At 32.3% G+C, this 24,122-nt stretch overlaps 1 protein-coding gene across 1 annotated transcript in view; it reads right to left on the bottom strand.

Annotated features, from left to right (window-relative positions):
- The window catches only part of LOC135202165 (uncharacterized), a 193,387-nt gene that overhangs the window by 67,179 nt on the left and 102,086 nt on the right, over positions 1 to 24,122 (bottom strand). Inside the window, 20 exon segments of the mRNA XM_064231420.1 lie at positions 1,488 to 1,632; positions 2,364 to 2,531; positions 3,463 to 3,558; positions 3,809 to 4,020; positions 5,678 to 5,862; positions 6,704 to 6,923; positions 7,468 to 7,599; positions 9,659 to 9,809; positions 10,037 to 10,126; positions 10,572 to 10,693; positions 10,886 to 11,153; positions 13,424 to 13,557; positions 13,965 to 14,093; positions 15,381 to 15,618; positions 16,530 to 16,707; positions 19,304 to 19,535; positions 21,770 to 21,896; positions 22,339 to 22,452; positions 23,354 to 23,499; positions 23,851 to 24,082. Of these exon segments, the coding sequence (XP_064087490.1) occupies positions 1,488 to 1,632; positions 2,364 to 2,531; positions 3,463 to 3,558; positions 3,809 to 4,020; positions 5,678 to 5,862; positions 6,704 to 6,923; positions 7,468 to 7,599; positions 9,659 to 9,809; positions 10,037 to 10,126; positions 10,572 to 10,693; positions 10,886 to 11,153; positions 13,424 to 13,557; positions 13,965 to 14,093; positions 15,381 to 15,618; positions 16,530 to 16,707; positions 19,304 to 19,535; positions 21,770 to 21,896; positions 22,339 to 22,452; positions 23,354 to 23,499; positions 23,851 to 24,082 (3,319 nt within the window).

Here is a 24,122-nt window from a genome sequence, read left to right as displayed (position 1 = left end):
TTAGGTATTTACTCAACCAGAACACTATTCTTTCGTTTCTCTATTTCCTTAAATAGCTATGGATGATCCTGTGGTTAATGCTGCAACTATTCAGTCTCTAAATCTGATATCTTTTCCATAATTTCTATCCATAGAATTCAAGCCTCTAGAAAAATAATGTTTATGGGTCTGCCAAAAGCAATCCTTTGAATCTTAAGTACTACATTCTTGACAAAATTGAATTTCACCTTATTGCTTTATTTGCATTATAGTAAACACTGATTTCTATCTTTCATCTAAATGGCTTATTACCCTTCATATTGGTCATTTACTATAGGTAATACTTTTGTGCTCATTTTGTAAACCACAATAAATCTCAAAACCACCTTCCCAATAACTGATTCATTCCTCCCCAATTTATATATCCTATCTTCATTTCATAGCAATTTGGAGGCTACATAACCTGTGGAATTACTTGGGACTGGATAGGTGGTTCTGAAATTATGCGTGGTTTAGAAAATTACCTCAAAGGCAATATAATTATAATAACGGAAGAAAATGAGATTGCAGAATACCCAGCCATTTCCAATATGACCTAGATGAAAAAAATCAATGTTGACTATAAGGCAAATAAGGTACAAACCTATAATTCAGCTGTGCCACAAATGTTTTTCAAAATCAGGTGATTCTGATAGTATCTTAAATAAGGTTATGCTTGTTCAACTCAGTAGCTTCTTATTTGACAACTTATCTTAGTGGCACATAACAGTAGTATAGTTGATGTCTGGTTATCTCTTTTTGTTATGTGTAACAGGGAAATATTTTCCTTTACTTTACTCTCTTCCATATTTCCAGCTGAGAGCTTTTTCAAAAGATATTTGGTCAAACTCATGAGGAATATATTCAACTTCTCCCAAACCCTCATTCTTCCTTGTGCAACTAATCATTAATCTTCTTTCTCAGTTCATTTACACTTTGCAGAAGTTATCTAGGCAGTAAATGATGTACAATAACTGCTGCTGCCCTATGCTGTACTTGCTTTTTAAAGGTAATTTTTAGTATTCCTCTTAAGATTAATAATAATAATAATAATAATAATGAACCAAACAATAACTTTTTTCAGTTTTCTTCTGAAGATTGAATACGAAACCCAAAAAATCACTTTGTAACTTGTTTACTTCTAATTATTTACATTTAATTTTACTCCACACTCGAGTACTTTCAGGCCCTATCTGTGGCCCATTTTCAAGAGATGTTTGGGATGTCAGGCTGGGTCAAGGCCCAGCAGTCTTCTGGAACTTCTTCTCGTTGAGCTGTCATTTACGTGATGGCTGGTCTGGTTCAAGTTACAAAGTGATTTTGTGGGCATTATCATCCTTCTTTACATTCTGTCATATAAGGTCCTTTTATCTTCTTCCTAACTAAAGTGGCACCTGGGTCTTAACAGAAAATAAGATGATAAAACTAGCAAATAAAACAGTACAATATGTTACAACAGCTGCACTAACCATCATTGATTCGTAACCACCATAGCATTGCTGGGTCCTCCAAGGTATCAGAGTCTTGCCAACCACACATATCTTCAGAGAAAGTGCAAGAAGCACACAATCTCTCATCACTTAGGTCTCCACATTGTGCAATGTAATCACACACCTGAAGTACAAATAAACTCAATACTCCAACAAAACTCAAAAAACATTGATGATCAAACCAGTACCAAGAATCTAACATGAAGCATACTAATTTAAAGAATACTATAGGAGATATATTCCTAATCATATTCAAAACAGAACAGAATAAAGCATTCTAATCTCAAGTATTGGAATATTCATAGATATTTTTTTCATCATGGTTAGTTTAGAGCTGCAGTGTGTAGGAACAATATGACAATTTTACTATTTATTTGTATTTTTCATAGCTAACAAACCTGAGGTCTTAACATTAAGATAAATCGTTTGGTACCAGCTGGAAACGAGTTGAAAACAATAAAAAATTGCATATGCAAGGAATCTGTAGCATCTGGCATCCAATACATAGCTGAAGTGGAAGCGAGTTAGAGACCAGACTTAAACTTAGTGATGTATTTAGTCTTTCTTCCAACCCAGAATATGAGGGGTGGGCTAGAGGTGGGCAGTTAATGTTAAGACCTCAGGTTTGTTAGCTATAAAAAATACAAATTAATAAAAAATCTGTCATTTGTTTACACGTGGAGGTTAAGTATTATAGGAAGGCGTTTACGAGGCATTTACGTATAATACTGAAGCTTCTTCTGCAAGGAGGAAATGCTGAAAAAGATTAAGAAATGCAAAATATTGAGAAAATATTCATAATTATAAAATAATATAATTACTTTTTAAGTACATCTCATTTTCACCACATTTTACCTGATTGGAAGGAATGCTCTGACCATCACGGCAGTAGAAAAGTGTTGAATTCGTAATACATTTTCCCTCATACAACATTATGTCATCCACAGCTAACACATTCAAGTAGTTTGAAACTCCCTTCGCAGTTAAAGTCAGCCACTTCCTTGGAGAAACATCTAACTGAACCTGTCACAAGAGAGATGATAAAAGGCTCAGTTACAAGCAATAGAAATGACAAAGCGTAGTGTTTGGTGTTAATTTATAAACAAATTATGTGCGCTTATTATCATTTGCACAAAAATAAACAGTCTGTGGATAACTTAATTTAATTGCATATGTTATGTATGTTAACATATTTGCACCAAGAAATCAATAACTTCTAGCTTTTTGCTCCTACAAGGATGCATATTTTAATTTTTGCAAAACACATTTAGTACCTTTATTTACTGATAAAACTCATATTTCTGTCTTGATTTAATCGTTTTACCTTAATTTTAATTACTTGTGCATTGCTTACTTAATAAAAAATGTATACTACTTGATTTACATACAGGTAGTAAACACATATAACAATAATTTTATTTGTTTTATTTGTATTACTGCCGGTATTTCTGTTTCCATTAACTTTCTGTTATTCCTTTTATTCATTTTCTTTCCTTTCCCATTACTTTCTCTTTAATTTTGGGTACAAGTATCATCCTGAAGTAAATGCATACTGACATTTATGTGTATAATTTCATATTAGTGACTATAAAAGCTTGCTTAGCAAGTTCATTCTTCGTTTTGGTACGTTCAGTGCTATCATATTTATTTAAGAAGCTGCCTGGTAGAGTTTCTCAACAGGCCTTGGTTACTGTGAGACACTTTAGTCCCATATGTTCTTCTGTCTCAAAGTAGCAGATCTAGACCCATATGTTTAACCAGATGGGGCCAACAGATCATGGTGACAAAATCTTTCAATTTAAGGAACCTCAATGTGATGCATAGTATAGCATTAGGGACATTTCCTTAGTTACTATATTGAAGTTATGTCCCTCATAGTTTAGATAAGTCCCTAACATTTCTTGATAGTTGTGAGCATACACAAAAAAATGACTGAAAAATACCTATAACTTACATTAATATTTTGCCAGCGGTATCCAGTTGAATGATCTACACTTGCAAGTGTAAATCCTCCAAAATCAGTCATCAAACTTAGCTTCAGTGAGCCAACCTAGTAAAAAAAATGATTGCTGTTCACATACTGTACCGTACTTTATGTAACATGGTTCATTAAACAATGTAAAATGAAACTGAGCATAGAAAAACTAATAAAATACTATCATAACAACCACTGTATATCAATAAATGGATTATCAAAATGCAACAAAGCCAAGTATAATAGTATTTTATACTACTGCCATGTGATATAATATTCAAGCAATTAAAACAAAACAAACTACATTTACAATGGCCATACTTACATTTTCACCAAACATATGAACCCACATAGATAAACATGAGTCTCTGAATATGGTAAAACCTTCAGATATCATTGAGAAGCTTAAGTCTTCAGGGCTTAGGTCTTTCTTGTCATAGAAGTACAGGTAGCTTCCATATGCAGTCCCAGTGGTGTGGTCATGTGCCGGGGCATATTTTTTTCCTTCCATCTGAGATTCATCATCTCCCACTTTACCTATTTGTAAAATTGAAAAAATATTTGTTAACACATTAGGATGAAGAAATTCATATCTTGGTATGTCAAACTATACTCTGTTTTTTTCCATCTGTCCATCCGCCTGTGGTGTTTTTGTATGGTAACACTGCGTCCCGGTCTTTAGATAGTTACGGTATGTGTAAGTTTTGGGTAAATAAAAGGATATCTGGGTGCACATTTGCAACTGAAAAGTTTTTTAATAATTTACTGTATGCGAAGTACACCGTTAATATTAGAAATAGGATATTATTATTATTGTTGAATGTAGGCTGAATGTAACTATCTAAAGCCCGGGACGCAGTGTTACCATACGGAAGCACCACAGGCGGATGGACAGATGAAAAAAAAACAGAGTATAGTACAGTCATACAACAACAACTGTCTACATACAGGCAGTCCCTGTTTATCGTCAATCTGGTTTTATGGAGCTTGTCTAGCGATGACGATTCCGGTTTTACAATGCTTCTCTAGCAACGAAAACAACTGAATTTTTGGCACTGATCCCCACTTATTGGCGCTGATCCTTGGATGTCGGCGCTGATACCCGAGGTCAGACTCGATAACCGAGTCGCACCGATAACTGGGGATCAGCACTATTATCACAAATTTTCACTTGTCGGTGGTTTTTTATTATCGTTACGCCGTCGGGAACGGAACCCCCGTCGATAACTTGGGACTGCCTGTACAGTAATGCCATGTGCTCTTGTATCCGCTGATCAACTATCTGCTGATGAACTTACCCACAGTCAGCCATAGAGTTAAAAGACTTTGTTTGACTTTCATTCTTTTCCTATCTTTTCTGTCATTTCATATTGTATATTTTTTTGGTGTTTTATCATGAGTTTCATGACAAAGAATGATGAAAATGATAAAAAGGGCAAAGTTAGATATATCACTTCTAGTACAGATAATGCACATTTAGCAATACTGTACATACAAAATAATAATTTTTTTATTTACATTACCTTGAAATCTTTTCTGTCTTATTTACAGTACAATATAAGAAATATCCATAATTTTTTTATCATTCTTTATCATGTATGACCAATAATGATTATTAAAGGAAGTACTATTAGCATTTATATAGATATAAACAGGTTCTTTGTATGATTGGTATATATGTACAGTACCCAGTTGTGTAAGGTGTTTGCTAATATACATGGTTTCAACATCTACAGGGGGTCTTGGAGCATGTTACCAGCAGATGCTGGGACACAAATTCATGGTGCAAAATAACAGCAAAATTTCAATAATGACACTGTATTATAATAACTTCTAAGACTACATATCTTGGTTAACTGATAAATATAAAAATTTTTAAAGCTACAGTAATAGATCTCTCCTTACAAAGAGTAAGGTCCGTGCATTTTTATAGACTTCGCACTTGATATAAAGTTGCATCCAATTATAGAGGAGTGGGGTGGGGAGGAGTTTTGCTTAAGGTATGGTTTGTATTTGCATATACCATTTTCTTATGTCATTGCAAGAAAAATACTGGTTTCCTGAAATTTCTGAGAAATTAGACTATTTAGAAAATTTTGAAATTAAATTTAACTTGTTCCCTAGTAAAATTATCTAGCTAAAAATATATATATATATATAAAAAACTGTAGCTCTGATACAGATCCAAAATTACCAATTTTCCAAGTATCCCTCTCTTCTGCTTGCCATAAGCAAGTATGCTCCTCAAAGTCACAGGATACAGGAGGTTGACAAGGTTCATTTGCCAGAATCACATCATCAAGTCCAATGAATCCACTATCTCTCTGTATCGTCACCTTAAATACCAGTTGCCATCCTCCTTCTGCAGCTACAGGTATTCTGAATGTGAAAACATAATTTGATCAAGTATACTACTGAATTAATATAGGTAATTTGTGTACTTTTAACATATCCTTAAGGATATGAAAAACAGCTTCTATGAGGCAGTTATCTAAATCATATATACCATATGAACGGGACACTCAATTACAGATGCATATGATACTGGTGTTCATGTCAGATACCTAATGTTTATGACAAATTACAATACCAATTAGTTGTATTAAAAGGCAGGGCTTCAAAACTACTGCTGATCCTTCTTGATAGAATGAAACAAAAATCTGGTCTTGGGGTTTTCCTGACAGAACATAAAGGTTTTGCAAAAACTGAAAGTAAAAAAATCAATCTTCCTTTCCACAATAATTTAGCAGTAAATTTCACAAAAGCTCATTCACTTAGGAATATTATGTGTTTAGAAAACTGCCAAGATTCTCTTAATATATTTTTGCCTAAGGCTTTATGAAATCAATTTTTCAAAAGCCTCTCATGGCTTTTAGGTATAGCAACATTAAGTACATACTGAAATCCCATATCTGGAAAGGGACTCAATATATAAAATGGAAAAAGGGGAATAGAAACTGAGTGAAAGAACAAAACAACATAAACATCAAAGGTGAAAAATATAACAAAATCCGTAAAAATCTAGGTTAAACTAATACAAAATACACATTAAATAAAAATACTATAAAAGGGAAACGTATACAACCAGTTAAATGAAATACAGCGCATAAAATATCTACTTCATCACTAAGGTCCAACTGAGATTAACTTCACAAATTCAACATCTTTTTGTGATGGTATATGTGAGACTGTGAAAGACTTGTATAAAAACAACACTCACCTGACGTTAACCCATGACCCAATTGGGGAATTAAGGACAGTAAGGGAAACAGGCTTGTCGCTTCCTTCTTCCAACAGCAATACTTGAATAGCATCTGACTTAGCTGTTGTAAAATAAGATACTGCCACACATGCATCAGATGCATCATATATCATAGGAGAGAATATGGTACCAACTGCTCCAATTCCAGTGCCAGATGACCTCACATACATATATTTTCCTTTAAAGAAACAGAAAATATTTTCAAGAATACTATAAATATACAACACAACAATATACCAGTGGGCATGTCTTTACTTCAATTTTCATCCAAATCACAGGAAACAGTATATCTGTAAAATGTTTCTGTTAGCATGGTGTTACTTCAGTATTTAACAGTATTTATATCATTTACCTACTTAAATTCATCAAATTGGATTGGAATTAATCATGTACATGAATGTTAAGCACAACCTCTTAATGTATCACAAGAAAACAGAGGCTACTGATAATTAATTGTAATGCTTTTCTATTGCTTTCTCTTAAACATTTAGCTCCTTTACTTTAATCATGACTTGCAATACGTACATATAAAAGACCGAGGTCAAGTTGCTGAGCCTAAAAGATTCAGAATTAATATCTACTAGTAGTAAATTACAGGTTGATATAAAACACTTTATAAAAAAGAATAAAGATCATTATAAAATAACTCCAACAGAATATGATACAATTGACAACATACAAATCACTATCTTAAAAAATAGTTTAAAAAATAAGTTTAATACCATCAGATGTGCCAAAGGTGTGATCATTTGGGAGCTGACTGCTGTCTTTTGCAGAACCATGAATCCAATCAATATCATCTCCTTCATCTTGAAGGAATCCACAAATGTCATCCGATTCAAAATCACACATTGCTGGCGGTTATAAACACTGTCAGTATTTGATGTTACATGCTATCAAATAACAGGATAATATACATCAATGAACCAAGACATCAGAATATACACCAGTGAGCAAAGCGCCAAATAAGGTGGAAAAATATTCACTAGACATATTGGAAGTCTATTTTACACTAGTAAATATAATTTAAGAAATAGGCACAGCAGAAAAAGACAAGAAATGAGAAATAAAAAATATTACATTAATTAGAACAATACTGTACTAAATTTAATCAGTATGTATACCATAAGAAAGTGTTTTTACTTGTAATATATATTCGTCATTTTTGAATACATGTCCACATTCATGCTATCACCCATTACTCTTTATGGATATTGTATAATAATTAGGCAATGTAATGGGGAACAAAGTCTTTGTGGATAATAACAAAGATCTTTCGTTTTAAAGATTGTAGTCCATCAATAATTTTGATTTAATTCTCATTTCCACATCAGCTTCTTGATGAAAAACCTGACATGCCGTGATGCTTTCAGAAGGTTTAATGCAACATCAGATTTCAAGTTAACCTGGTCCCAAGTCCTTGCAAACATTCAAAGAGCCACATTTCTCCCAATTTATAATTTTTATTACTACATTATTATTAATTTTGCCAAGTGCACCATGAAATTATATGTTCCTCCTAATTTTGATGAATTTGGAGCAGTATTTGTGAATGGCTAGAGTTACGAAGGAAAGGCTGAAATGCCTTCATTGGGACATCAGTGGCCAACTACATATTTAGCAAATAAAAATCCTAGTTGTTGAACAGCTTTCATCAAGCCTGAACATTGAACAGTGGATTTAGTCGTTCAAAATTTACAGCTCTGGGTGGCTGTGGCATCATAAAATTCTTTTGTTGATATATCAAATACTTGCAACTCATAGCTTCTTCCACCTATGGAAAATCTCTCACATAAGCAACAAAATCAACAAAGTTCCTAGATATGGCTTGGTAAGTACAATAAAAGAAAAGGGACTACTGTAGACAGTGTTTCATTTAGTTCCTGTAATATTGCTTTACATGGACAGGGTCGTAGCTCAAATTCTCATGTGAACACAATTTTCCTTTTGTATCTAACTTTCTACAGGATAAATATTGAGAGGGCTATTGCAATCATTACTTGTCAAATCTCTGTCAAAACATATGGAAGACGAATGCTATGACTCCAAGACCACTGATGTGAAGAATACTCTGACGAAAAACTTCTAAACACTTAGAAGATTCCAAGTTGTAAACATCTGGTGGAGTCTCTCGGGTTCATCTTAAAAGCTCTTGTATTCTTAACCGAATAGATCAGACAGAATTAAGGATTAAATTAGTCCTTCAAGAAAGGTGTGACCAAAGTAGGAGTATATAACACATTCCCTGAGGCCGTCTAAATCAGAAACTGCATGATCAACATCTTTTACAAGGATCTCAAAAATATTTTGAAGACCAAATGTCCATGCACTTATCAGTATATCTTCATCACCAAAATCTCAATCTGTGTTCTCCATAAAGGTGTCTGCTTCAGTATTCATTTTCTAAAATACTGGAGCCTGAAAAATACCCATCAACCATTCCACAGCATCCACATGCACATGAGTGGAGAGGAAACAAATTAAGGTTTGGTAAGCATTACTATGGCTAATTAATTACTTTTAGCATTCTGTAAAGGTCTATACAGTACAATGCGTCTAATAAAATCTGGGAAATACGTATGGAAAACTATTTGCAAAATAATAATAATCACTGAAGCTAAAATAAAAAAAGGTTTCCAAGGTCATGAGACCAAGAACCTTATGGGGGACCTAATGTTAAGTCAGAAATTCCCCCGAACATGATGTTTCCTGTATAGATGACCTTGCATATGAATGCTTTTACAAGCATTTTGGAGCAAGCAGTACTCGCACTAACATTATCTTTCTTACTTGGTGTTTCCTACCAGCATAAATTAAATAAATAAGTCCTTCCACAATTATACCAGCACAGAACTTTTAACCGACAATATTTGAAAAACAAAGTTTTCCTAAAATATGAAAAACAGGTCTTACAGAATAAAGGTCTTGGAGTTGGAGTAGTTGGGAGTTCTGAACAAGGTGAGAAGAGCAGCAAAGTGTCATCAAGAGCTATGAACTGATCAGGAGTAAATTTACGAGTATCCAAATAAAGCTGGAAGTCATATTCTGCTGATGAAAACTCAACCTGTAAATTTGTGATGCATCTAGATCAGTAAACAATGTAAAAATTATAAACTTCCATCTCAATAAAAATCATACATCATATATGTTGTAGACATATATATACACAGTATTAATAAAAATAGCAAACATTAAAAAATACTGAACAGAATAAAAATGAATAAGTAGGCTAAATAAAGTAGTACATAGTTGAATTATAAAAAATTATGAACTTATGATAACAGCTCTTACATAAGTGTGGGTCCAGTCTCTTGTATGTACATCATTGTTCATATCAATCAGCTTTTCAGTATTAACTTCACCATCATCATTTAGCTGCACCTACAGAAATAAACAGGAATACATTACATTAATAGTGATGCGCAATAGTATTCGTTAAGGCTCAGTAAAATATATAATAAAAAGAAATCTTTGTTTCATATCAACAAAACTTTCACCTCTAATTATGCCTTAGAGCCTAGCTAAGATGGGCAAACCAAGCACTGAATAACCACTAAAATGAAAGGTAATTAAGGCGGTTTGATAGAACAAGAGGCATTCTAAACAGAGAAGCATCTCCTCAAACCTGTCAAAAACCTTTCATAGTCTGGAAATCTCATTAAAGATAGATATACCACATTGTTTAGTTAGTTTGTACTTCAAGTTTAATTGTACTGTATACTATAAGATTTCCAAGTCAATGATGATTACATTTTACTATACAGGCACATCATCTACATTAAAGTAACTTGAAGGAGCAAGACAAGGTCAACAGTGAATGACATACCAGGGTCACAGTGAAGGTACCAGACAAACCATTCTCTCCATACTTCATATACCAAAAGGAGAAACAGCCTTTGTCTTGTTTCGGAAATATTGCACTTGATAGCCTGACTTCCCTGCTCGCATCTATAAGGATGGAGAAGAGGTCATAAAAAAATTAACATTTTCATCTGAGGTGAAGCTAGTAAAAACTCACTTAAGAAGAAAGGAAATCTTGCCAATCTAAAAGAATGAAAAAATGGCAGTAATCTTTATATTTATCATACAAAAATAAAATGCTATGATACTCTTTTTCAGTGCTAAAAAAAATCCACTTACTACTGTTTCTTGTGAAGTCTACATAAGCATACATCCCAGTCTCAGAAGTGTGATCTAAGAGAGGACCTGACACAATACTAGGATCTTGAGTATAACCTCTGCCAACCAGCCATATATCCTCAACTAACTCATTGTTGGTCCAGCCACATAAGTTGCTGTCAAAATCACAAGATGCTGTGGTTGGAGGGCATTTGCTAGGCTTCAATTCAAAGTCATCCAGATAAATGCCTAATTTTGATGTTGGAGCATATTTCGCAATGAAGCCAAGCTGAAATTAAGAGATATTATTGATTTACAGTACTGTTCCAGAAAAGTAACTGAACTGGAAAGGATAACAATGATTTACTCAGCAAGATGAACTAATCTTTCCAACCAAATTAAAGCTGATAATCTGTACCTTACAAAAATTTGTTTTAATAACAATAAGCGTTATCACTGAATATACAAACCAGCTCGAGAAGAGCCGTTGTTAGGCTCAGAGGTCTGGATAAACTAATCCTTTATAATAATAATATTAACTGAATATACAGATGAAACAAAAAATCTAAACAACCAAATTTAAAATCAAAACAGTTTAAGAAACAAATTTTTCTTAGAATATCTAGAGAGGACAAGAAGATAAGGAGAACACTGAAAAATTCTTGTGTCAATAAACCAAGCACCACTAAACCATTGCATGCATACAAAGTTATGAAAATCTATTACCGGACCATAAGAAGCAATGCTTTTCATTTTTTTAAAATCCTTTTATTTAGTGTCAATTGTTTCTCTTCTTTTCTGAAAGGTACAATAACAACATTATAAGGCAGTTCTGGTTATCGGAGAGGGTTCTGTTCCAATGACATGATCGTAACCAAAAATCGCCAATGACCAAAAATTGCCGATTTTTGGTGCATATCAGCGTGTTGTAAGATTTAGAGACATAGTACTTATGTACAAGGTTTATATACTAAACACTCTCCTAATCAATGAACCTGAGTTTGAGTGCTAAGATCAAGGGCCCATAGCATATTTCCTAATAAGGATACCTTTAATTTAATTAAATTGGTGGAATATACTGTAGAATTGAAGGGAAACAAAGTGATGTAGTTAAATGTTAAAAATGTAATATATATATATATATATTAGTATATATATATATATATAGATATTACATATATATATATAATTTATATATATATATATATAATATAGTATATATATGTATATAAATATGTATTATATTATATACTATATATATATATATATGATATATAGTATATTATATATATATATATATATATATATACATATATATATATATATATATATATATATATATATATATATATATAGATTATATAAATATATATATATATATATATATATATATATATATATATATATATATATATATATTACATTTTTAACATTTAACTACATCACTTTGTTTCCCTTCAATTCTACAGTATATTCCTCCAATTTAATTAAATTAAAGGTATCCTTATTGGGAATATGCTATGGGCCCATGATCTTAGCACTCAAACTCAAGTTCATTGATTAGGAGAGTGTTTAGTATATAAACCTTGTATATAAGTACTATGCTCTATATATATATATATATATATATATATATATATATATATATATATATATATATATATATATATATATATATATATATATATATATATATATATATATATATATACATATATACATATGATATAGTGTATATAATTATTTTCAGGAATTCAGGAGGGGTAATGCCCCCTAAGATTATCACTTACCTACCTGTGGTAAGCAATGAAGCAAATAAACAAAAACTTTCTGTTACGGACAAACCTGAACACTGACTGAGGACTTATTGTTTGGCTTACCTTCCACTTCTCAAATATAGAGTTATTAAAAGAAAGCCTATTTATCTGCTTACATTATATTCTCTATTGAAAACGACATGAAATATAAGAATAACAAAAATTTTTCATATTAAAAAAAACTGGATTTTTTATAGTAAAAGACTGCCTCCTCAACAGAACTAAGGAGAAAACTCCCATCCATAGCTTCCCCTATAACAAAAATAATGAAAAAATCTTCCCTTCACATTCAAATAAATGCTACTTTCCTAATTCTAAATAATTCTAACAAAATTTTCTGTAGTAAGGGGTAAAAGGCAATAGTAAATATGACCAATGGCTATCAAATCCCTTGCATCAAAATATCACGTAAGAACCACACTTCATTAATTCAGTAAACCTAATGTCATTTGTTTCTGAAGATCACTAGATATGTATAGTCACAGCATGTAAATCACAGCCATTGCTCAACATTCACTGAAGATTTCAAATGTCCAATGAAACTGTTAATTGGATGCTTCAGTGCAAAAATCAAGCTAATTTATTTATTAAGCTGGTTAAAAACTGGATGTGGTAAACCCATAATCTTATGATCAGTTACAACATCATGGAAGAGGGTAACATGCAGACCTCAGCTACAGAAGTGCCAGTAGAAAATAAGGTATAGAAGATATGTAAAATGTTAAAAAATAGGTCCACATACAGAAATGGCTGAGTTGTCAGTGTTGATATCCACTTCACTATATGTCCACCCATAGCTTGGTATTCTTGGACAGCTCCAGATCGTCTGGGTGTCACTCTTATTCATCGCCACAAGGTCAAGTACATTTTCGTTACCTGTACAAAAGAATACAATGGACTTGAGGCAAATAATATATGTATTGAATTGTAACCTTATATTTTCAGAAATAATAGAATACTGTATGTGAATTCAATGTTGCATGAAATACATTAATGCTACAAAAATATGGCCACTGTGAAGGTCTATAATAATGTTCAAAAGGAATTCTCTTAAGGAATTTCGAAAGGCAAATTTTCAATAAATTAGAAGCCATATTTAAAAAGTAACCAAAATGAATACTGTACTCTGAAACCCTAAGAAAATACAAATGAAAATAAAATAAACTACAGTAACACTCAGAAACTGAGACAGTATTAAAATACCAACTATGCAATGATAGAATACTCAAGTATAAATACCAAGGAACTTTAAATCTTATTTGGAATCAGAAAATGTTTCATACCATGCATTCTAAACCAAAATGTGAAGCACTGGTCCCCTCCACCTTTTGGAATCTGTCTGCTATGGAACATCCCCACTAAGGGATCTTCATTCTGAGTTATCTCCTTTCTCTTGGCAAACATGAAATGTCCTGTAAGCCAAATAAATTATGTAAGTCACAAACATTTTACAAGTTGATTTCAGAGGAGTTATGAAATTCTAAATTCAATAACCACCTTTTTAAAGCTCCAATTTGATGGGTGGACCTTTCTTTTCCCAGGGCTCCATAGAGGGTGTCACTTACAATGTTCCTTGAATGTCACACTGAAGGTGAAACCTCTTTGCAACAACCTTTCATTCCCAGCTACGTACATTGCATTTTATTGCCTACCTCTCATCTATAGTGTTCTCTTTGGGCTCTTTTTCCTAAGCTGTCCAACTCCTTTAACTTTACTTTCTGACAAGTTTCACTTCTCAAGAACAAATCCTACAGGTGATCCCATGAAGAGCCCATGACTGTGACTCAGTGGTCGTCTTAAACTAGTCTATATTGATAAACATTAAAATTTACTAATATTTTTAAATGCTACTGCTACAAAGTCAGTAGGAGCACTGTGAAAACTGTATATAAAAATAACCAATGTTTCTCTGATAATCCACTCCTAGAGAGAAAATGACAATGGAAAACGGACTTTTTATAATACATTATACAGTACTATCACACTTCAGTCATTAACTCCCCATATTGGTAACTAAAAAAAGAAATTGATATTGGGGTACATTTCTGGATCTTATTGGAGATCAAGAAGACTGGCATTCTACTATGAAACTAATTTCTGAAATTGATAGCAACTTGAATTGGATACAATTATACAAAAACAAACCCTGACCTACAAAAACAAGGAAATATATCAACTAACTGAAACAAGTACCACATGAAGGTATAATAATCTAACAAGTACCCCATCATTAATGCTCAATCAAGCTAATATTCATTATGGAAGTTATGCAAGCAAGTAAGGTTTCCATTAGAGTACTCGGACACTATGTATTTACATGGCAGGAATGTTGAACATATTCTACTAACCAGGTAATTATTTCAATATCCTTAATCATATATTGCCCATTCATTACCAGTTATCGAGTTATTGATTTTCCAATGTGTAATCTTATCAGTTTTATCAATATTGACACCATGATAATATAAACTTGCAACCTACAGTAATAACACATTTCTCAATTTTTTGCAAATTTATCAAATAAAATACTAAATGTAATTCCTAAAAATTTATCACTCCAAGTATGTATAAGAAAACAATAATATTGACTCTGAAAACATAACACACACTGACTCTGGAATATTCATAAAACCTCTGTAGTTTAAAAACTATGAAGAAAAGTTACTCATTCATCCAAATCCTCGTCTTGCACAACATACCTGATGAAGACATAGTAGTGTGGTCGCCTGAAATGGGCTCTGGAAGAATGGTGGAATCTGCTCTAACCATCAGCCACTGAAGCTGATAAGTGTCGTTCTGCACGTTGACCCAGCCACATTGATTAACTTCAAAGTCACACTTGTCTAACAGAATTTCACAACTACCTCTTGTAGCAACAAGGTCATCTACTGCCAGAGTTCCAGCAGAATCCACAATCAAACTGTAATCTATATGAAGCTGAAAATATGAGAAGAGTTATCTAAATTTTATGAAAATAACTTTTTTCTAACTTAATGTAAGAAAATTCTCCAATATTTTGAATAATTATGCATTCTTCTGAAATGTATCACAAGACTTCAGTAATAGAAACTTAATTTCATTATGTAATAGGTGATGGTTTGTATCCCAAAAGAAACGAAAATAAGTTCATGGCAAACATACATGGTTCCTAAATTCATGATTTTCTTTCCAGCTTTTACAATAGCCTTTCTCCTTCAACAAATATACCAGTGTCTTACTTTTGACACTAAATCAAACTAGCAGTAAAGCTCATATTCCTGACACCCCAGCCATCCAATCACTACAGTTCTCTCTTAAAGCATTTAAGTGTGGTCTTTTACATCCATCACAAAGTAGTACTATGAAACACCACGAAACTTCGTCCCTTCCCTTGCTTTACAGATCCATGAGCCAACTCAATTTCTTTGGCATAGATATCTGTACGCTACCAAATTCCATAACTAGGTGGCTCTGGTGTCAACTATTTTTTATGTTTACTTGATGATCCTTGCTTAAAGTGTAAATTGTGTGTTATACACTGTAGTTGATACTAAAGTTTCTTACAGTGTCCAGTTGGCCCTAAATGTATTGCTTTCTACCTTTTGTTTTTCATCTGAACACAGATTTTATCTCATCTAGCTGTCTAACTTCTTTAATTTTATTTTGCTTTAAGTTAGCTATCATTTATGAACAAATCCTTCTGGCAACTCATAAGGGAGTGTTGCTAATTTAAGCTACTATGGTAATTATAATAAGCCCATCATAGAAAATCAGCGCACACAAGTTAACCATAAGAAACAAAGCCCATGGTAAGATGACAAGACCCCTATATGTATTAACTAGAAACAAACAGGGACATTCATGTTTACCTTCCAGTCACCAATAGTTGTTGTGTCTAAGTTTACTCGGGCGTACTTCCAAACATCTTCTACACCAACAAATCTTTCCCAAAAGTAATAAGACCCTTTGGTGACATTTCCATATTCATTTACCACATTAGTTCTGCCAACCTGCAGCCAAGGGCTTGATGTGCCAAATATATAGTACCTGTTAATTTATAAAAGAAGTGTATGAGCATTCCTTCACTTTTAGCTATAACACTTTAGAAAATATGTTATATCACAAAAACACTTAATAAATTTATATATATATCTATATATATATATAATATTATATATATATATATATATATATATGCAGGCAGTCCTCGGTTATCGGTGGGGGTTCGTTCCAACAGTGTAACACTAACTGAAAACCGACTAACTAACCAAAAATTTGACATTTTCAGTTATAGGCGCCGCTGTTAGTGATGTATCAGCACCAATACCTGATTATCAGTGCCAATAAATGGATATCAGCACATATCGGTGCTGCAAATTGCCAATTTTCATTGCTAGACAAGCGCCGTAAAACCCAATTGCCGATAACTGGGGACTGCCTGTATGTGTGTGTGTATAAATATATAGTATATATATATTAATATATATATAATATATATAGATATTAAAATATATAATATAAAATAATAATAATAATAAAAATAATAATAATAATAATAATAAGTAAAATCTGAAAGAATCTGATCTTGTTTGCCCTCCCCGGGTGACAGTAGGGGAGATGTGACACAGCCAACCACCTCCTGCAAAGGTTTGTCTGCCCTGGGTAGGGGTAGGGTAGGTTACAGAACAGGAGGGTAGGGGGACATCCACCCTCCTCCTACAATGCTGTTTGTTTGCCCTGATCAGGAGGGTAGGTGAGATAGCAGACCCAGGTTTCAGTGCATGTAGCATATGTCAACAAGTTCATTCATGATAAAACATTCAACCGTCGAAGCTTTATAAATATTGCAAATCCTATACTTCTCCCCAAAAGTAGATTAATTCTAATACTATCACAATTCAATTTCAATTTATTGCTAAGGTTGCTATTTCAGGCAACTGGATCATCTCTGGCATTACATTAGATTACGTACATTAAACCAGGCAGTATCCTAATAACCAAAGTTCTTAAACCTTGCACTCTGTAATTCCCCCAGTACTCCTTTGCTTACAGCTATACTCACTCATTCACTCTTCCTTTTTCATTTACTTTTTGTTCCACATTAACTGCTACATACAAATGCTGTGTACAGAAAACTCATCAGCAGGACATCAAACCCACCTACTCACGGTCGTCTTGGCCATTCTGAGTGTTTGAGGCCGTTCCTTTCCTAAACCTATTCTGTACTATTTATCCTTCCTTCCTTCTAACACCTCCAAGTAATGTACCATTTTCATTAACATAATGTCCCTTGTCCTCTCCATGTGACCAAACAATGTCAAAACACTCTAATCTATCCTTTTATCTGTACACTAATCTTTTTACCACTTCTGCTCATCTCCACATTTCTCATCATTTCTAAATTCCACTAAACAGAACAATTACCTCAATGGCCTCAATGTTTCCCTATCTTTAAAGCAACATGAACAACTTATTTCCTGATAAAAGAGCTAACTCAATAGTAACTTTTATATATTTCAGGCTTGATTTCCTGAAACAGCCAAATTCTTTTCCAAACATTTTATACAGCCCCTGCTAACTCCTTGTTTCACCAACAGTATTTTGTTACTAACTCTATTTCTCATCCTATTGTTCATTACATTTACTCCCGAAAACCTATATTTAATCAGTATCTTTATTGTTTAACCATATAATTATATTGTGACATTCATTGCTCAAATTTTCTTTTTTCAACTTAGCCTTGTAATCTTACTCATGCTCAGATTTACTTTCGACTCTCTCCTTTTGTAAACATGGGGAACTTTAGTGTATGGTGAAAGACATTAACTTATGAGAGGCCTTTCTTTAACCAAAACCTAAAATGGCAGCCACGGATTCTTTACAAAAAGACTAGCCTTCCTTCTCCGGACAAGACCAAACTCTTCATATCTTACATAATGGACTAAATAAGTGAAGTAACAACACAGCTTTTAACATTAGCCAACAGTAACCTCCTCCTTGGATTTGAAACACCAACTATCGAAGCATAAGCACTGAAAGAAGACTTGAGACTTACAAATTTTCTAAAAAAAGAAACCTAAGAATCAAAACTGATCACATTTGGTTACACTCCTCTTGGGCATTTTCCAATCATAATACTGTAATATGTATTCTAGAAATTATTAACATGTCAACAAAAAATATTAACATGTCAAAGTGTTGTTATAAGAAACCTATAATACTATGTTTACATTATAGAAGCAATGAATAAATTGCTGAGAAATTAGTACGCACATACCAGAAAATTCACCAATTATTATATTCTGAATACATATTATAATACAAAAAATATGTCAAATATGTAGAAAGAATCATTCCACTTTTCATGGATACATGGATACTGGGATATCATTTTAAGAAAATAAGGATGTTTACACAAAAGGGACAATAATCACTTTCCTTATTTAAATAGTAAACAAACTTGAGAGTTGGTACCACTTCTCTAATTTACCGTACTTATCATTCATAATTTCTAACGATCTTAATATGAGACACAACAATGACATGTCCAGCATCAAGAATACAGCAGCTGTCTATCAGAATGATTCTTGAAAAAAAAGAACAAATAAAAAATCCAAAGGGCCTGGATTTTAGCCATACTCACCAGAATGCAATACAGTACTTGTTTACGGGTGAAGACTCTACATCAAAGTTTGGAGTAAGGCGGCGTGAGGTCAAACTGTAAACTTCAGTCTCTCTGTTGTGAAAAGCTGTTGCATAGAGATAGTTTCCATGGCCTCGATAATCATGTACGTTATCTGTCGTTCCTATTGTCATTTCACCTAGTACTGTGTAGGTGCATTTGTTGTTGAACTTACAGCCAATATTCAGAAGAGCTGTAAAACAAAACAAAAACAATAAGACAAACCAAAGACTTAACCCTTTCAGATTTCAAGGTTATGGCAAAACTTTGTTTGTTGCAAATCACACTCATGACTACTCTGTAACGTGAACTTTTATTGTACAAAGCTAATTTTGAAGCCTACAACTGAAGTTTTATTTTTATTGTAATACAGTGTGTTAGACATGGGAACAGCATTAAGAAAAATGAAAATATTAATATAACAAAAAACTATGAATGAAACATAAGCCAAAACTGTGCTACTAATTAAGTACAGTACTTTTGTATCACTGGAATTTTAACAGCTAGGACATTACAACCATATCTCATCTTCAGATAGAATATATAAGGAAGACCTCGTGCCTCTGAGATGATAATACATAAGTATATGGCATAATTCAAGGGGAAAAATCTACATACGAAAACTACAGAATCTTGAGAGGAGAAGGAGGATCTCCAGCAGTGGTCTGGTAAGATTGCTTAATAATAAAACATTGACTTTTGAAAAAGTCAGATGCTGGGACAAGGGGATACAAAGACTTCCCTTACAACTATGACTAGAGGACCCAGCAAAAGCTGAGAAAAGTTCTTCAATAATGATGAGCTTGAAAGAAATAATTCGGACATCTCTAAATAATCCCCATAATACAACAGCCCCTCTGGAATCCTATATAACCATCACAAATACAAATAATTTTAATTACAAAGTTAAGGAGTGAAAATCATGCTACAAAGAACCCAGTTTAAAAAGCGAAAGATAAGCTTCAACGGACTTTACTTTAATAGTGAAAATGAATCTCACAAGAATATTAATAAAATATTCTGCAATATAATGTCAATACAAATATACTACTGTAATACCTGTTCCACTATTATTATTATTATTATTATTACGTATCCAGAATGAGTAACATTCATAAACAAATTTAAACATAAAGCTACATATCTCTCTCTCTCCTCTCTCTCTCTCTCTCTCTCTCTCTCTCTCTCTCTCTATATATATATATATATATATATATATATATATATATATATATATATATAATATATATATATATAGTATATAGTATATATATATATATATATATATTATATATATATATATGTATATATATAGTATATATATATATATATATATAATATATATATATATATATATATATATATATATATATAATATATATATATATATATATATATATATATATATATATATACTATATATATACATATATATACATATATATATATGTATATATATATATATATATATATATATATATATATATATATATATATATATATATATATATATATATATATATATATATATATATATATATATATATATATATAAAAGAAAAACTGAAATTCCTTTTAGCTCAACGATTTTGGCAGTGGAGGCCGAAACTATTGAGCTATAAGGAATTTCAGCTTTTCTTTTCCCCTGTGGACTACCACCTCATATATAATTATATGTAATGATACCTTAGCAGCCACAACCAACAACAATGATACTCTAAACAATAAAGAAAGGTAAGCACCCCACAACAACATATTGCTCACTACAAGGAGAATATAACACTGAAAATTTCACAGCTTCATTAGTTGCAAAATTCTGATTTCTATTCTAAAATGAGAATTATAGCAGAATATCTGTATTGTCATGATCGTTGAAAAGGGGAAGAATGTGTTTCCAATTCTGGAAAAACAGCTATTCAACAGTCGTTAACAGTCATAGAATGACACTGAAATACTACTAAGTTCTTTTTTACTCAATTTTTCAGACTGAACAGAGACTGGATATAGATTAACACTAACTGTGAGTCAAAACAAACAGAAATGAAATATCTTATGTACATAATCAGTTATAATGAGACTGACAGAATAGTATACGCGATCAATATACCCTATCAAAAAAGTGGGTCTAATACGGGTGTTTCTTTTAAAATAGAGTTTATACTTCTGCAATGTGTCTAATATAAAAAAAGTTAATTAACAGAAGGTCCACCTCTAACAAGCTAAGGGTTCAGACTGACAGCTAACACCTCAAAGTACTGTCCATGCTTACAAAGGAGTAAACTGATATTCAGAGCCTGTACATTTAATTTTATAATAAAATAAAATAAAACATCACACCTCAAATTACTAATCACCAAAATATCAACTTTCTTAGGTTTTATTATTGCATTTAGATCTTTATTGAACAAGCCACTATCTTCAACTTACTTCCCTCCACTGCATCTGCTGCCTCTGGTTTAAGGCCTCCAACACATGGCACACTGTGTTCGAAACTGAGATCATCTATAGCAATCCAGGTATTGGGGTCTGATTTCAAGAACCCTGTTATGACAACCTGTATGATGTGATACATATTTTTCTGTCAGTGTCATATATTGCAAATAATTCTCAAGGCATAAATAATTTAACAATTCAATGATTGTTTAAATATTTCAGAACTATATCAAATAACAATAAAATTTCAATCATCTGCATAAGTATTATTTCTAAAAATAACTATACTTTCAAAAAGACTGCTTCGGTAATAAAAGTCAAAATGCTTACTTGCATCACTATTCAAAATGGGAAACCTCATACAATGAGTAATGATTCTACAAATCTGTAGCTTCTGTTAGTTTTATATTCCTTTACAACTAAGGCGTACAATACGTACCCTTATGTTGTCACCACAAACACTTTGATACAACTGTTGTGATATAAATATCTATAAATTAAACCATCACAGCTTTACAAGTATTATATACATTAACAATATGTATATGAATTAAATTTTTTACCTTGAAAGAGGTACTTTGAAGAAGAACATTGACTTGTGCTGGGTGCCAAAATGTATCAAATCCCACTTCAAGCTCCCAAGCTGTGTACCAGTTAGAGCCAGAGTCCAAAGATACCTAAAGAAATGATAAAACAGTACTATTCCAGCAGCATACTTCAGTGTCTACCACATAATAAGCAAAGCTTATGAAAAATCTTCTTAAATGTTTACTGCAGTATAATACATTTATAAACCAATACCTGTCATATATATATCCATATATATTATATATATATATATATCTATATAATATATATAATATATATATGTTATTAATAATATATTATAATATAAATTAAATTAGAACAATTATTATGTCGTACTCTAAGTAAATGGGGATACAATCCACAGTGAAGTAATTCCTCTTGTAGTTTAAAATATAAATTTCTTGTATAGGATTAAAGCTTTCGACCATCAACTGTGGTCTTGTTCACTAAAGTGTGATATGTCACCTCAAGGAACTCCTTGAGGTGACATATCACACTTTAGTGAACAAGACCACAGTTGATGGTCGAAAGCTTTAATCCTATACAAGAAATTTATATTTTAAACTACAAGAGGAATTTACTTCATTGTGGATTGTATCCCCATATATATATATATATATATATATATATATATATATATATATATATATATTATATAATATATATATATATATATATATATATATATATATATATATATATATATATATATATAACCCTTATGAGGATCATATTTGAATTACAAGTGAGAAAAGAAGAGAGATATTTCAATTATTATTTTTCACTTACTTTATGTTTGAATTACTTCATTCTTACCACAATCAAGTCTAATGAAAATTTAGCACACCTAACAATTGCAAGTATTATATATAAGATTTATGATAAATCACCCAGAAATCACCCAACCCCAGATTAGGTATTACATTATCTCAATTCAAGCTACCTAGATACAGGAAACATTAATATAAGTAAAGGACATATCTCACTTACTCTAAGAAAGCCCTCAATAAATGCAGCATTGTACCAAAAACTGATACAGCCTCCGTGTGCTTCAGTGGGAGGATATCTCTGAGAAATCAAGTGAGCAAGACCTCCTCCTTCTGGCATTTGTGGTCCTGATATGATGATATAGTGACCTACAAGGGAAAGTGATTCAGTTGTTATTAATCCTATACAGGTAAACCTAAAATTTGTGAGGAGATATCTGCCAATAACAATACTATATTGGGTCTCTTTTAAATGTTCTGCACAACATGAGGATTTTACTGCGAGTTCTGCTAAATTCACTAGTATGTATAGTTATTGTTATACATGTGTCATAACTAAGCCAGAGTTAAAAATAGTCTGCAATCTTCAAAAGTATAGCAGCATTGTATGTTGAAATGCCATCATGCATCATTCAAAATATTTTAGAATTAGAGACAGGATTTTAAGAGATATGATAAATTAAAAAATAGAAGCATTGACAAAATTCCAAATTCCCTTACCTTTTGCTGTACTAAATGAATGATCAAACGGGGGTCCCTCGACCATCCCTCCATCACTTGGGCTCTGTAGGAGCCATTCAGCCTCATCAGTCTCGTCGTTTCTCCAGCTACACATGTCATGCTCAAAGTTACAATTACCAAATGAAAAGCAGGAACTTGTAGTGCTATATACATCATCTATGCCAAGGACAACATCAGCATTGTCACCAAGTAAGACTGCTTCAAAGATAATCTGAAAAGTGATGAAATATATAATACTACTGAAGGATGTA

This window comes from Macrobrachium nipponense, chromosome 30, assembly GCF_015104395.2.
Source record: "Macrobrachium nipponense isolate FS-2020 chromosome 30, ASM1510439v2, whole genome shotgun sequence".
Taxonomy (NCBI): domain Eukaryota; kingdom Metazoa; phylum Arthropoda; class Malacostraca; order Decapoda; family Palaemonidae; genus Macrobrachium; species Macrobrachium nipponense.
The sequence above is the reverse complement of the archived record's forward strand: the minus strand, read 5'-3'. Positions and strand labels throughout refer to the sequence as shown.